We start from the raw sequence: 16,818 nt of genomic DNA on the forward strand, positions 1-16,818 counted from the left end.
ATCTACTCGTAAGGTGGCGCTGCACAGTAAATCTTCTATACATGTAAGACGAGAAAATATATTGGTAGTATTTTTATTTTGTCTGCTGGCCACTTTTTTTACTTGATGGACTTTGCTCTAATTTCATGTTAAGATTTGCAGTTGTTTTTTAACATTATTTTCGTAGAAAATTGTATATTAATTTATTGTAATTAGTTTTCTAAGCACATATAATGTCTCGTGTATTAGTTGGAGTGAAGAGGGTCATTGATTATGCGGTCAAAGTAAGTCAAATTAGAAGTGCAAAGGTTACATTTTGTTATTTTAAAATTTTAAGTTCAAATTCCTAGTAAAAATAGGATAAGTTCAGTAAAATCACCATCGTGGCATCGACTGCTATTATAAATAAAAGAAGAAAACATTTGTTACTAGCCGGACGGTAAAGTTAAATGTTTGATTTCTTTTTGATAGTGTTATCAGAGTGATTAACACTGCTATCCTGCCTATACCACGTCTTATTTTAATTAAATAAGTTAATTGTTGGATTAAGATTCAGATTGCAACACTTTCTATCAATGTATTTCCAGTACCAATATTACTTTTTATACATAAGGGTAGCCTGAATTACACCTTTTAGGTACACCAAGTAGACTTTAAATGCATTTCTTAAAATTTGCTTTTCAGGTCCGTGTCAAGCCAGACAAGACTGGCGTAGTAACAGATGGGGTGAAGCACTCAATGAATCCGTTTGATGAGATCGCAGTTGAGGAAGCAGTCCGGATGAAGGAGAAGAAATTGGCCAGTGAAGTCATCGCTGTTTCATGTGGCCCCGCACAAGCACAAGTATGTTTTATTGCAGGAATGAGCAAAGAGATCACTGTTGTTATGAGTTGTATTAAAAAATCAAGAATACAATTTTTGTATCAATGATAACTTAGCTGACATAGTCGCCAGGTGGCTAAAGCCTTTTCAATAAAGATTTAAAAAAATCAATTCAAATAAAAAAAAATAAAAAATAAAGAAAATAAATTCAACACTAGGTGCTTCATTTATATTCTAAATGCTTTAGTTTGCTCCTTTATTCCACTGCAAACTATCTTTCAAGAATTTTCAGATCTTTTCGAATTTCAATAAAACTACTTGTGTAGTTTTATACTTTAATTGGAGTGGCTTAAGGCAGAAGTGAGAACCCCTATATGAGATGCTTCAAAAGGACACACACATGGGATAATATCTAAAATATATAAATAATATAGTAACACCTTAATGAAGGTAGCCCTCTAATAAGGTGACCGGGCCTGCTATTAAAAATCAAGTCATAATAATAACTGCTTGTTGACCGATCACATGTTAGGGCACAAATGAGAAATAGAAAAGGTTTTATATCCAAAGAATTGTTGTTAATTTTTCTTATTAAATTTCAGGAAACTTTAAGAACAGCTCTCGCCATGGGTGCTGACAGAGCCATCCATGTGGAAGTGGCAGGAGCTGAATATGAAACCCTGCAGCCCCTACATGTTGCTAAGATTCTGGCTAAACTGTCCAAGGACGAGAAAGCAGATATAGTGATTGTAGGCAAACAGGTATGTGACTAAAATTATTCTCATACTTTTTGCCAAAGTATGGGAATCTGACAATTATATTGGCCAAACAGTTGGGCAAATGTCCAGAAATTATTTCCTAGTTTACAAGTCCATTCATACAGATACTAAACAGCATTTACTCAGCTATTTATGAGAGTAAAAAATCTATATTTTTATTTATAGGCTATTGATGACGACTCCAACCAAACTGCACAAATGACAGCTGCTCTGCTGGACTGGCCACAGGGTACATTTGCGTCAAAGGTAAAGTGTTTGAAATGTCTTAAAATTACACACTGTTGATGTTACATCACATTAGTATTCTGATAACACTATCAGTTAACTTGAGTTAACTAGTTACACATCTTTACAGAATAAAGTAATTATCAAGGTCAAGTGTAATATTTTAAAACTTTAGTTTTTGCCACAGAATGATAACAAAATCTGTAAAGTAATATGAAGAATTAATTTGAATAATTAGTAATAATGTACTCCGTGCTTCGGAGGGCACGTTAAGCCGTTGGTCCCGGCTATTAGCTGTAAAAACACCTCCACCAACCTGCAGTGGAGCAGCGTGGTGGAGTATGCTCCATACCCCCTCCGGTTGACTGAGGGGAGGCCTGTGCCCAGCAGTGGGACGTATATAGGCAGTTTATGTTATGTTTATGTAATAATGTGCGCAGGTGATTAAACTTTCGCTATATCTTCTTCTTATCGTTATTATTTAAATCTCTGGATACGGTTTGATTCGTAATAAACTGATATGGTATACACCTAGCTAATTTAAAAGTGTAGTGCCATGCGCTACGCGGTAGTACAAAAAAAAAACATTTTCATAATGTTATAACTGTATGACGTGTGTGTGATTTACCCAGGTAGAGAAGACAGACGCGGGTCTGACAGTGACGCGCGAGATCGACGGAGGTCTGGAGGTGATCAAGACCAAGCTCCCGGCCGTGCTCAGTGCGGACCTGCGCCTCAACGAGCCCCGATACGCCACGCTGCCCAACATTATGGTACAACTCACATACTATGGTCACTCACACTACCCACCATTATGGTACACACTCGTACTATGTTCAGTCACACTATTCAACAATTTGGTACAGACATATTAGTAGGAGAGCGGACCACAGCAAACCGGGTTGCCTCGTCCTACCCTGGAGCAGTTCACAGTTGGGCAAATATAATTTTGCTGCAAATATAATAATGCCGGCCAAAAAATAATTTTGCTATATTCCGTTAGATCTTATCCATCTGAGCATTTATTACTATGGCACCAAAACTGTAGGGTCAATATCTTCGGTTTTATTCGAATTTAAAAAACTGTATTTTTCATACATTTTTGGTCAAAATGTAAAGTGCCGGCCAAGTAACAATAATGGTATATATCCTTAGAACTTATCCGTCTGAGCATTTAATACTATGGCACCAAAGCTGTAGGGTCAATATTTTCGGTTTTATTCGAATAAAAAAAAACATGAATTTTCATACATTTTTGGTGAAAATGTGAAGTGCCGGCCAAGAAACAATATTGGTATACTCCGTTATAACTTATCCGTTTGACCATTTATTATTGGGCACCAAACGTGTATGACCATTATTTTGACTTTTGTTGGACTTTCCGTTTTGTTTAATATGTTAAAATGCCGGCCATCGAAAAAAATACGTCGAATCTGTCTAATAGTTGCTTCTCAATATTTTTTAATATGACACCAAAAATCTATGACCATTATTTTGACTTTTATTAGAATTTACGTTTTAGTTCAAATGTGAAAACTGCCAACCAGCAAAAATACAATGTAGAGAGTATCGAGTAGATGCCTATTAACATTTTTTTCTATAGCGCCAAACGTGTACGATCATTAGTTTGGCTTTTAGTTTAATTTAAAAATCATGATTTCTTATTTATTTTCTTTAAAAATAAAGTGCTTTGGGCAAAAATTGCAGTACGGCGGATTACAAAAGACCTTTAATACAACTATGAACATTTAATAATCTGGCGCAAAACATTTTACCATTATTTTGACTTTTATTCGTCTCTCTTTCCGTTTTGGTTCAAATGGAAAATGTAATACTGTGTTCAGTCACACTGCCCAATGTACACACTCATTCTGAAGTTTTGACGCAGTTCCGAAGTTTGAAACTCGAACGGTTGCGTTTGGATTATTACAGTTTTTGAGTGAGCAGTCTTGTTTAAAACTAGAGATGCTCATAAATTTCTCGCGGGCGCTCCGAACTGTGCTTTCTTGATTTTTTATATCTGTTTGTATAAATTTTCAGAAAGCCAAAAAGAAGCCATTGAAGAAGGTGACAGCGAAAGATTTGGGTGTGGACCTGGCGCCAAGGATCAAGGTGGTATCAGTGGAGGACCCGCCGGTGAGGCAGGCCGGCTCCATCGTGCCCGACATCGACACACTCGTCGGCAAACTTAAGGAGGGAGGACACGTTTAAAACAGAGACGTCTAATCCACAGATCGAACATTTATTAAAATCCTTTCTTAGTAAAATCAGTTTATACACGAGATTTTTAATAAGAATTTCAGTGATGTAGCCTCGAAGTTGTTGAATATACACATATTACCATGTTAAAAGCTCTAATTTTATTTAACACGATCATTTTCTTACAATAACTAACATAATATCACCGATACATACAATTTCACCAATACAATTTCAAGGTACACAGCATTATTCAGAGTCAAGCTTTATACACGCAATCATTTAATGTCGGAATTTACAAGGCAGTACACGTCGAATGGCGCTGCGGTAGACACTGCTCGGAATGAGAGACTCTTGTATGCACCTAGTATAGGGTCTCGCCGCTGTAGGGCTCGTACCAGACGATCTTGCCCTCCAGGCACCCCGTCACCAGCATGTGGTAGCGCGGACTGAACTTGGAACTCACTACCAGATCCTGTTCAAAGAAATACACTGAATGTTAATAACTACCATATCATGTGAGGGACTGATGTGAACATTTTAACTTACGAAATATTTTAATTTTGACGTCTTCAAAACTAACAAGAAATTGAGTACCGTTTACCCTACCCTGCAGTGGGACCTTCAGGTTAGACAGATAATCGAAATATATACCAGTGTTGCCAAATGAGGAAACACAATTTCTACCAAATAGTAATAGGGATTTAGTGAGTGTACCTGGTGTATCCCGAGGCTCTGCCCCACGTCGAGCATGGGCGCGGGGCGGGCGGGCCGCGCGTGGTCGGGCACGGCGGCGCTGAGCTCGGGGCAGCCCTCGCTGAGCGCCAGCAGCCGCATGCCGCGCCCGAACGGCGAGCACACCACGCGCCCGTCCGCCGAGTAGCTCAGCTCCTGTAACACCGCCATCACGTACTGATCTTTACTAACGGGATTGTGTAACAGTCGGCCAATGCAAACGTTGGAGATGGGTATTTAATACTGGCGAATTTTATTGTATCGAAACTATTTGAAAGACTATAGTCTAGAGCTGCATATAATCGTTTCTTCATGTGAGAATATAAAGGAAATAAAGCTTTTTTTAAAGAAATCAATATATAATTGTAGAAAACTGATCAGAACAATATATTTGTACCACCTTATGAAGGTGAGCTTATGGTAACGCAAACATATTTAAATAAAAAATAATCTTTTCGGGGGTGTATGTCTACTTAGAACTGGTTACTTCCCCAAATGGTTGTAAGTTGTGGCGCGAAACCGAATACTTTCAAATATTCGGTCCGGTGATAGACAAACCGATTAAATCACGATTCAGCGCATCTGTTATGTATTTTTTTTACATACATAAATGTGATGGAGTATTTTTTTTCCACGTTAATTTACAATGTCAATCACAAAACATCTTTTTATCCGACTGCGGCGAAGCAAAAAGGAGCGTTATGTGTTAAAATACAATATGTACAGTACCAGTGTGACAGTTCCGTAAATGTCTAAAAACTCGGTCTCACCTTGATGAAGCCCTTCCCCTCGTTGGTCTCCTCTTTGTAGAAGAGCAGCCGGTCGCGGTTCTGCCGGATGTAGTTCCGGTTCTCCTCGTCACCGCACGACGAGCACCCGTCACGGGAACTGGACGCCGACGATGTCGACGACGAGGAACTACTGAGGAGTAGTACAACACCAATATAAGCTCATGACTATAACAACACAGTTGCGGCCCTAGAGCGGTGCGAACGGTATGATCGTACCTGGCGCCGTTTTAGGAGGAGGAGGGGGGGTAATCAACCAAGACGAAACTACAGGGGAGTAACTGGATTTGGCACACCTGCCACAGGGCAGGCCGCTAAGAGCTCTAATCCACAGGAATTAAACCTCTTAGCGGCCACATAAAACTCATACATTTATTTAATAGGTGGCCGGCCGTAAACAACATTTTTCAAAGATTTCATTAGGTATATTTCGGTGGTCGTAATCTAATCTAGCCTACAAGATCCCACTGCTGGGCAAAGGCGTCCCCTTCCTCTTTCCATTTCGCGGTCCTGTGCGTACTCCGGCCAGTCCCTCCGGCAAGCGTCCAAGTCGTCGTCGTTTCGGTGCTCGTAAACTAATAGAAAAAAAAACCGCATTGTGCACCACCTAAATATTTTACTAATGCCGCCACTGTGTCAACAATTGGGATAGTCAAGAGGTACATCCATCGTAAGATGAGCTAAGTAGCCACGGCTCACCGTGCTTTCTGTTAGGCTAACGTGATAGGAGGTGAGCCGCATTGCCGTCTATCTATAAATTAATAACTCATTGGTGCAAGTCCGGTATCGCGGGGTAAGCTAGTAAACGACAGGACCACAGTGACTATTACTTTGAGGAGAATTAGGAATTATTTATTGAATAATGGACTTTCCAGGCTACATTCCCCAATAAAAATATAGATAGTGCTGTCCAACATCTTCGTTCAACCTTCTAATTTAATGGTCGATTAATTCAGCCAAATGCATCTTTACAATACGAAGAATAAGAATCACATAATTGTGATGAATTATTCAGTCTGGTTGCGTATTAAGAACGAAAAATATTTTGCAGCAACTATGCTGTTAAAAATATTCTTAGTTGGGAACTGGTTGGCTATTAAGACAAAACATTCTTCATTCACAACTAGTTGCCAACAAAGGAGTAAAATTCTTCCTTTGCAACTGGTTGCGATGGCGGCCGAAGGGGAATATACAAGGTCGTAATTATTTTATTCCCTAGTCTACCGTGTTCCACTGCTCAGCAAAGGCCTCTCCTCTCTTCTTCCACAGCTTCATCCCGATATTAAAAAACAAACAATTCTGACTTTTAAGAGTCACCTATCACGTTAGTCTAACAGAAAGCTGAGTGAGATGTGCGTACTTAGTTCATCTTACGATGGAAGTCCCTTTGACTGTCCAAATTACGATATAGCAGAGTGCTTATGTTAAGAGTCACACCACCTGTACTTCGCAATGCTCATTTTCAGCTGAATTCATTCTACTTTCATTATTCAGTTGTGATATCAAACCCTTACAATACAATATACAAAAAGAACATACAACAGAAGAATACAAATTATACAAACGTACAAAAGACGCCCTTATTGTTAAGGTAGCAATTTCTTCCAAGCAACCTGCCTTAGCATACTGCCTGTCGCAAAGACAATCTGACTTGAATATCTTGACAAACGACACGTAAACAAGTATAAAGTTACCTCAATGAGTTGTTAGTGCAGATATGCCGTGAGGAGAGTCGCTGCGAAGCGGGCGTCGCCTGCGCAGGCGGCGCGATGCCCGTATTGATGCCCATGATGCGCTGCATGTTGAAGTTGCGCCCCACCTGGCCCCTGCGTACATACCGCTGTTGTACACACTAGCTTTGCCGAACTATCGATAGTTCGGCAAATTGAAAATCTACGATACTATCGACAGCTCATTTAGATCAATACAATCATCACACAGTAATACTAACGATAGTATTGCTTCTGACTATGACGGACATTCCAATCCACGTTCCCCAAACATACGATAGATGGCGTTGTTACGTGATATTTGCCCATTTATTTATTGTTGGGGTACATAACTATTCAAAAATGTAATGTAATGGCAGAAGCATATATATAAATCTAATAATTGTTGCTTGATATTTGGATCACATTATGTATAGAATGATGTAGCTACCTATATATATCGCTTCTCTTTAGTTTGATCAGAATAATAATGGGTGGAAGTTGTAATTGTACATTGGTGTAATAAAAGGGTCATCATTTTTACTCAAAAACAAAGATAAAAGATGCATATGACTGTTATCCACGAAATTAGAAGCGTAAACGAAGAAAAAACTTAACAACGCCATCTGTCGTATTTTTTGGGGAACGCCGACGGGAAAGTCTCTCATTGCAAGAAATGTCGACACTATCGATAATCTTTGCAATCGTCAGAAGCAATACTATCGATAGTTTTTGCAATAGTCAAAAGTGACTAACTATCGAATCTACCGATAGTGTGCTAACACACACTGCTATACAATGCTCCAAGACACATATTAACCAATCAAGTGAAGATGAGGTCACGGGCACACACAAAACTAAATTCTGGGCAGAACCCGGATACTCCATCATCTCCCTATCCCGTTTTTCACGGGATCCGCTTACCTAACCTGATGATTTAACATGTCCGGTTTTTTACAGATTGTCCTTGACGGAATGAAATGTAATATAATGTAAGTGTATGTTATTTAATTTGGACGCGTTCTACGTTAGCGATTGTACATAAGTATCATAGCATAAACAGCCTATATACATCCCACTGTTGGGCACAGAGCTCAACCGAAGCGGGTATGGAGCATACTCGGGTCGGTGAACGTGTTTTTAAGGGTTATAGCCGGGCCCAATGGCTTAACGTTCACACAATCAGATGATTCAAGCCTGCAAAGTCTTACCAAACAAAGGACAATGACCCTATTTGGGATCGAACCCGGACCTCCAGATCGTGAGCCTGACGCTTTAACGACTAGACCACGGAGGTTGTTAGCTGTGTGAGCAATTGTACATATAGACACATTTGCAGCTGCGCTAAACTAGCTGCAGGCTATACTACGATGACAGACTTGACATTTGTCCTGTTCAACCAGTTATAGCTAGAACTTTATAACTACGTCATACGAGCACAAAGCTGTACTATATTATGTCAAAACGGCCGTGATAGCATGCCACTAGTTTAAGCCTCCTGTTAAGTTACATAGATAAAAAATCTCCTTACAAAAGTCGTCATCCGAGGATTATTACATTTATATTCAGGCCGAGCGGGTAGGCAGAGATGTACAGTTAATTGTCGAACAAATCAATATAACTTATTGTTCTTAGACGTTCTAATCTGATCATATCATCACTTTGTTATTTAAGTAAATTGTGGCCACTCTTTGTCTTCACTTATCACTATGTAACACATAAATGCTGTATTATTATAACTGTCTGTTATCCATAATATATATATATATTGTAGCCTATATTTACAGTACAAGTTAGTAGATGCAAACCCGTGGGGCCATTACGATAACTTCCTAAAACCGTTAATTATCAATTCACTACTTCCCGTGCATCTCTATGCGATTATGTAAGTAATTCGATTAATTATACCACATACCAAACCCTTTATACCAATTCACCAACAGCAGTTTGATTATGATAACATAGGAGGTAATAGTTTATGATGCTGACTCCAGTACACACCATTTAATTTTATTTTAAGTTATACCTGTCATTTTCTTACCCGCCGAAAAGGAAAGGGACGGACAATCGACTGGCAATCGTCTGGTGGAACACACGTCAATTTTAGAAAGAAATTTAAAAACCCCTCCCAAAATTTTACATTGCCTAATAACCCGACAGAATTAAGTTGACAGCACATATCAATCAGGTTGAATAGCAGCGGGATGCCAATTTTATTCGCCCGGGTCATCCGTCCCTTTTTTTTCGGCGGCTAAGAATATGACGGGTATAATTTAAAATAAAATTAGGAGGTGTCTGCAGGAATCGGGGCCACTATGTCACTAGCGTAACTACATGACCGAACAACCATAATATTTTTTAATGATAACATTTGAAGGATATATTTTGCATTATATATATCGCTATCAGACTAATTTTTACCGTGTGCGTCAAGCTAGCGGCCTCAAAAAAAAAATGGGCACGAAAAAATAATTTGACCATACCAAAAAATAGTACTCTTATTGAAAAAAATAGTACCTGTTGTAAAAAAATTAGTACCATCACGGTTCTGGATTTATAGCCATGTTTTATTGCACTTGCTAGCTTGACGGTGAGCGAAATTTGGCGAGAGTTAACGACAAGGTCTTTCGCTTTGATTTAAACGCCAAAAAATAGTATCGAAATAGTACTCACCCCCTGCAAAATACCGAAAGTAGTACTTCAACGGTTCCAAAGTTATAAAGGCAGTTCTTTGATCCCGCTAGCTTGACGTTTTGAAAATACCTATTATCTGGGGAACGCTTGCATACTTCAGTATGTAACTAATGTCAATAAACTCGTATGAAATAGTACTCCCTACCATCATAATTTTGATCCGATTCTCTTTGTAGAAATGTTAAAAAATCATCATAACCTATGCCATACATTTGTTGTTGATACAGTCACGTAGACAATTACATAACCTCACAATTTATTCGTAAGTATTGCCATTTTGGAGGTCTACCCTACCATTTCTTTGCACTTCAGTGCTGCTATTACAAAAAATTCCTATTGCATACACCCATATGCACTAATTTTAATAGAAAATGGCTGCATGGGTCTAGTTCTTATCGAAAACAATCTGTGATTTTAATACATCATAATACATTTTTAATCTGCTGTTTTATTTTATAATTTATACCTTCATGTTGAATTTGTTACGGATCGAAGTGTTTGTTAATAAACAATTTGCAGTATTTGTAGAATAACTCAAAGAGTTTCAACAATGATATTACTTTCATCTAACAACCCTGGCACTTCACCAATTTTTACCCAAAAATGGGGAAAAATACTGAAATCTGACAACATTCTTGACCATGTGTAATAATTTTGTTCGTGACTGTACTCGTCTTGATAAATGTATGACATAGGTTATAATGACTTTTTGACATATTTCTACAAAGAGAATCAGGTCCAAATTATGATGGTAGGGAGTACTATTTCATACGAGTTTATTGACATTAGTTACAAACTGAAGTATGCAAGCATTCCCCAGATAATAGGTATTTTCAAAACGTCAAGCTAGCGGGATCAAAGAACTACCTTTATAACTTTGGAACCGTTGAAGTACTACTTTCGGTATTTTGCAGGGGGTGAGTACTATTTCGATACTATTTTTTGGCGTTTAAATCAAAGCGAAAGACCTTGTCGTTAACTCTCGCCAAATTTCGCTCACCGTCAAGCTAGCAAGTGCAATAAAACATGGCTATAAATCCAGAACCGTGATGGTACTAATTTTTTTACAACAGGTACTATTTTTTTCAATAAGAGTACTATTTTTTGGTATGGTCAAATTATTTTTTCGTGCCCATTTTTTTTTTGAGGCCGCTAGCTTGACGCACACATTTTTACCGCCAAATTTTTAATATTACTATGACGTTTCAGAAGTATACAACCAGCAATAAGAATACTTATCGGAAGTCATTACTAAAAGCAACTTTAAGTTTTAAAGAACTGTTCCCGTAGTCTAGTATACTAAACTTAGTGTGTAAAGTTTATTACTAACCCTAATACGAGTCATTGTTAGTTGATATGAAATAAATAATAATAATTACTTCACACACCCTCTCATAATAGGCGACTTGACAACCTAGTCAAACAAGATACTTTTATGACACGTCAAAACGAAAGTTTTCTTTTGAGTTTGTATGGAAATACTATCCTGTGTGACGTCATCAATAAAAGCGGTCAAACGTCGTACTCATTGTTATTTAATACATAAATAAAATTCAAAAATAAGTTGAAAACTAAAATGAGATTGATTATTGATCATCTTAGATTAGCTTCTATTTCTAGATTAGCATTTTATAATTTATCTTTGACCCAGTCCAATACACTGTTCGATGCAGAAACAAAAGATATATAATCCCAAAGTATTCTTGAAGGGATAAAGATGTAGGCTTTAGAATAAAGATTTGGAACATTTTTGATGATTTTTGCATCGAATTAGGAAACAGAGGTACAAAAGACCAGACGTAAAAATAGCAAAATGGTGCATTTAAAGCATATCATGCTATAATATGGATATTTTTAATTGCCTTATGCAGCTTGAAATAGCGAGTCTATTTTTTTATGGATGTTACAGGATGTTTATAGGTGGTTGATATATTCGATTAGTTGAAATATTGACTGTAATACAGGCAGTGTATAGATATCAAACGTGCTTCGAGACTCATACCTGCTGTACATTTCTTGGAGCATTCTGTGCTGTTTGATCGTAATAGACGCCTCCCAGACGTCATTGGATAGGCCCTGATCAAACAAAGGAGGGTGTGAGTAGTTGGTAGCTAGAGCACCTGTATAACAGCAGCGTATGTATCGGCCTCACCACGCCATGGCGCGAGCTGCCCGGGGCGGGCTCCCTCGCCGCGGCGGGGGGCTCCGCCTCGGGCGAGCTGGAGCGCGAACGGCCGCGGGGGCGCTCCGGCTGGCTCTGGGATGACGACCTGTAACGAGCGGGGCTGTCAGGTACCGATACTTTATACTATACGTTCGTGGTTTAAATTGTAAATGCACGCTTTTTGAAAACTTCAGTTCTGTAAAGGCAAAATTAGGAAGATTTATACTGCAATTGACTATTGAGAAAACATGAAGAAATGTTTAAAGGCAATAGATAACATTTTGTTAGAATGCATTTATAAGGTCCGTTATTATAGTAGGAAGTGCACTGACCCGCTGCCACTGGCGCCGGGCGCGGGGGGCGCGGCGGCGGCGGGGATGGCGGGCGTGGCGGAGAGCGCGGGGGTGGGCGCGGGGCGCGCGGCGCGGTAGGGCCGCGGCCGCAGGCGCGCCAGGCGCCGCGGCGCGCGCCGCAGCCCCGCCGCCGGCGGCGCGCTGTCGCGGACAGACTTGTCCGACCACTCGTCCAGCGGCTGGATGTCGTGGATGCACGACCACTGCGGTACCACGCTTCTGTTAGTCACTCTATATACGTCCCACATAGGGCACAGGCCTCCCCTCGAGGTCCAGAGCATACTTCACCACTCTGCTCCACTGCATGAGTTGAGTGTTCAGTGACCTCCCAAATTCAATTACTACGTTCCCAGAATAAATAAGACTGGTCGATCCCTCTCTGCTACAAAGACCATTATACAGAAATAATAGTTCGAATGGGAACAAGGTCATAACACAATAAAAAGTAACCCAACTAAACATGTAGTGTAACTTTTTTAAGTGAAAAAATATAATAAGGTAATTTTGTACTGATTCTTACCTCGGATCTATCATCGTGACTGATATTTCTACTTAACGCACTCCAGCCTTGTGGATGAATCTACAAAAAGGAAAACGTTTACGTCCATTTTTATTTAGAACCAAATTCAGTATGCAATACTTATACGTCAAACATAATTATCATAGTTATCATTATAACTTTCTTTATTAAGGACTTTCCAAGCTACAAACGCCAAAGACAAAACAAAGATAAATGATGTTATCCATGAAATTAGAAGGTTAAACGGAGGAAAATCTTTACAGCGCCATCTATACCCTGTAGCCTGGAATGTCCCTTATTTTTAGATAAACTACCTCACCTGTAACGCCGACACCACCTCCGCATCGTTCCCGTCGGGAAAGTCCGACACAAACTCGACACGGTTTTCCTTACGCTTGCTGTCGAACAAATGGTCATACATGGCCGCGATCGGGATCAGCTGCTGACTCATCTGCATCAGTCTGTACAGGTTTGGCTGTGGAATAAATATATGTGTCTTTAACAGATAAAAGGTTTGCACAAATTTTGGCAACCTTTGTAACAACTTTTTGTTTAGCGATAAAGTTAGAGTTGGTTTTACATAAAGTCTTTATAATTGTCTTGTACAAATAGAAAAAAACATATAACTGTAAATCTCATTCAGAAAACAGGAGTGCATCTAAATGTAGCAAATAAACTTGAAGAGTGTAATACGATTCTGATGGAGACCTGATTTATAGCTATAAAGGCGGCTTATAAGCGACAGCAAGTATCTCAGGAACCCTATATCGACTCGCTGACGTGGTCTTCGTTTTTTCTCATTCAGCACTTGCACTCGAGGCGATTCTCTCAAACAAAACACTCTCAGACCACGCACATGAGACGAGTGTTATATGGACACATGAGTTTAGATATTGTTGTAGGTAGATTTCTCTTATTACAAATAATATTAGTTAAATAGTGGGTAGTTTTGGATTGATACATTGTTTTTGCTACCTAGCTCAATAAACATGTGATTACCAAATTTCGTGTTTTAATGTTAATTAAGGATTAACGAGGATCGGCGCCCACCAACTTTAACCCAGTTGTCTTAAATTTTATACCAGATGAGAGCCCTCAGCACTTCCGATTTATCCAGCTAAGAAGCTAAAGCCATCTATGGCAAATCTACTAAATAAACTAAGTGTCTTAAAAACTGTTTTAAGAAACAGATTAATTGTACTTGCTTCGGCAGTACATATACTACTAAACAGATTAATGTATTGTCAAAGGAAACAGTAACTGCATAAACATTTTAAAGTGCTACCAATTTGAGCTCAGTAAATCCAAGATTGTTGCTTTATTGACTGTGATAGCGGGCAATTTACAACAATAAAACAAATTGCAACCGTAATTGAGCTTGTTACAGTGCAAAATTGACAAGATGAAACCGATTTGTGAAATTGATATGTTACCTTAAACCCATGTAAGTCTTGCGCCAGTGTGGTCAAATTGAGGTCATGAATGATGACAAGTAGTCCTCCTGTAGTGCACATCACCATTTGCCGGGCATCCGGTGACAATCTGCATCTCATCAATCCAGATGCATGGAACACTCTTTGGTATACAAGGTTATATTCCGTATATGAATTGATATCCCACGTATATATGCTTCCATCTAGTCCTGAGGTGACTAGTAATTTGTCTTTGACTGAGAACTCTATATTTTTGACCCAGTTTGAATGGCCCAGCAAGGAGCGTATTTTTTTCTTTAGGTTCCGTACGTCCCACAGGGCTATTGTGGTGTCGTCAGAGCATGTGGCAAACATTCGTCCATCCAAAAACCTATAATAAAGTAAAATACATTGTAAACTAGCGGTCACCAGTGACTTTGCTCTTGTGGTTCTAAGGAATGATTATACTGTGGATCTGCCAGTTTAACCATTTTATCTATTATTGTAATTCTAGAGAAGTCTGACAACAATTGGTCAGAAATTTGGTGGTTCATTTTCTTAAACTTAAAAGTATTTCATAGAGTTGATTAAGTATTTTATTGTTCTGATAACAAATAAAATTATTGCTATTTTAAAAAGTCAAGCAAAGTGGTGAACTGTAAAATCAACTCTATGATATGTACTAGAAGATGCAGGAAAACCTCAGCACGGGGCCCCAGACATTCTTTTAGAAATAAACATAAAATATTGTTATACAATTTAGTAATTTGGCTGCCTAATATCAATTCCCTGACAGTTAATCCCATGCATTCATATCTTCATGACAGTCACTAACTTTTTTTAAAAAGTTTATGTTTCATTACTAGCTTAAAACTGTTCAAAGGTAAATTCCAAATGTCAATGGGAATCTTATTGTAAAAATGTATACAATGCTCCTTAAACCATTTAGTGATTTTATGCAGTGGACTGACATGTAAGACAATACATAATTTATTAATGTCCAACTTATACTGATAAGTTTATCAACTTGTTTGGGAAAAATATCAATCACAAAGTCAACACTTACTTAACACAGTTGACACAGTCTGAATGTGCTCCATTGACAGAATGTATTCGTTGGTGTGTGAGGGGGTCAAATATCTGAATAGACTTCTTCTCACAAGCTGCCACTAGAAGAGACCTGAAACACACTTATATTGAATGAAAATAATATTTGCTGATTAGGTGGTGATACTTATGTATTCTTTAAACTCAAGTTTCAAGTTTTACAGACTAGATACACATCTTTCAATGTGAAGTTGTATAACTTCCTTGATGTTTTATATTTATTTCTTCTTGATGTTCTAAAAATGCCACATTGAAGCCATTCATCTAAAAAATCAATAATGCAATTTGACCTTTGTGAATGTAAGTCAGTATGCACAGTATTTCTATAATGTTTTATAATAATATAAAATAAGTCCATTTCTTTCTAAATTTAATTAATGATCTTCGTTTTGGACACAACAACTATGTTACCTACTTTTCTTTCTCAAGCACAAACAATCAGTAGCCTCTTATTTTGCATTCTAATTAACGAATGCGCTAAGAGTCCTGACCATGAAGTAGCTATTTTAGCAAGACAAAGTCAAGGTCAGTATCAGAATATTGAGCTTACCCTTCCGGGGAGAATTCAAGGTTGAAAACCCCTCCAGTAGGAAGTGCGTTTGCCTGTTCGCAGTCCCACGATGCGATGGGCTTCATGCCGCAGTACAGGCTCTTAGCCATCGCGTCGCCCGCCCCGATGGGCGTCCCGAACCCTGTCTCCCGCCTGATCAGCCGGTATGGGCTGAACGCCGAGTACCTCGCCATAAATGTGGAATTATATGTGGTACCCATTGCGATATCAAAACTACAAACTATGACTCGGAAATAACACGGACAATAATAATTAAGTACACGTCATATCAGTCACAGTAAATGCAGTGGGAATCGTAAATAATTAATGGCTACATTTGTGTTTTGCGATGAAAATAGAGAAATCCGATAATCACAAACTGCTTGGTTTTGACAGAAACAGATGAAACTAGTGTTGCCATAAGAAAACTTAAATTTGGTATTATTTTTTTGTAACTAGAGATGAGTGAGTGAGTGATACTTACTTAAAATGCATATTATTATCGAGTATTACACTATTTTTTTATTCTCTGGTATCGATACTCAACAAAGTTATTTACTCGTAAAACTTTTACGTAAAATACGCGATCGAAGAGACGCTTTTGATTAATGCTTGTGTGTGTGAATGAGTAGCGGGACGTGGCTATCAGAACGAACAGACATTTTATTAGTTGCATCGCTTACGCTTTTACTCAGATGCAAATAATTAATGCAATTACTTCCCACTTTATTTAATGGACCCACCTCTGTTTTTGGACAAATATTTTAATTTATCGTATTTTA

General features: G+C 38.5%; 2 protein-coding genes across 2 annotated transcripts; one reads left to right on the forward strand and one right to left on the reverse strand.

The window, feature by feature from the left end:
* The first annotated feature begins 83 nt into the window (after positions 1-83).
* LOC126375025 (electron transfer flavoprotein subunit beta) lies at positions 84-4,156 on the forward strand. The gene is made up of 6 exons (XM_050021865.1): positions 84-263; positions 664-822; positions 1,404-1,562; positions 1,746-1,826; positions 2,438-2,578; positions 3,846-4,156. The coding sequence occupies exons 1-6, from the start codon at positions 213-215 to the stop codon at positions 4,014-4,016; spliced, it is 762 nt and encodes a 253-aa protein (XP_049877822.1). The 5' UTR covers positions 84-212; the 3' UTR covers positions 4,017-4,156.
* Positions 4,032-16,486, reverse strand: LOC126375053 (DDB1- and CUL4-associated factor 10). The gene is made up of 12 exons (XM_050021896.1): positions 16,037-16,486; positions 15,446-15,559; positions 14,401-14,770; positions 13,287-13,442; positions 12,968-13,027; positions 12,427-12,650; positions 12,083-12,200; positions 11,933-12,006; positions 7,222-7,353; positions 5,510-5,660; positions 4,722-4,895; positions 4,032-4,479 (listed from the first exon to the last, which is right to left on the reverse strand). Exons 1-12 carry the CDS (start codon positions 16,255-16,257, stop codon positions 4,369-4,371), a joined length of 1,905 nt encoding a protein of 634 aa, XP_049877853.1. The 5' UTR covers positions 16,258-16,486; the 3' UTR covers positions 4,032-4,368.
* Between the last annotated feature and the right edge of the window lie 332 nt (positions 16,487-16,818).

This window comes from Pectinophora gossypiella, chromosome 18 (assembly GCF_024362695.1).
Source record: "Pectinophora gossypiella chromosome 18, ilPecGoss1.1, whole genome shotgun sequence".
Classification (NCBI taxonomy): Eukaryota; Metazoa; Arthropoda; class Insecta; order Lepidoptera; family Gelechiidae; genus Pectinophora; species Pectinophora gossypiella.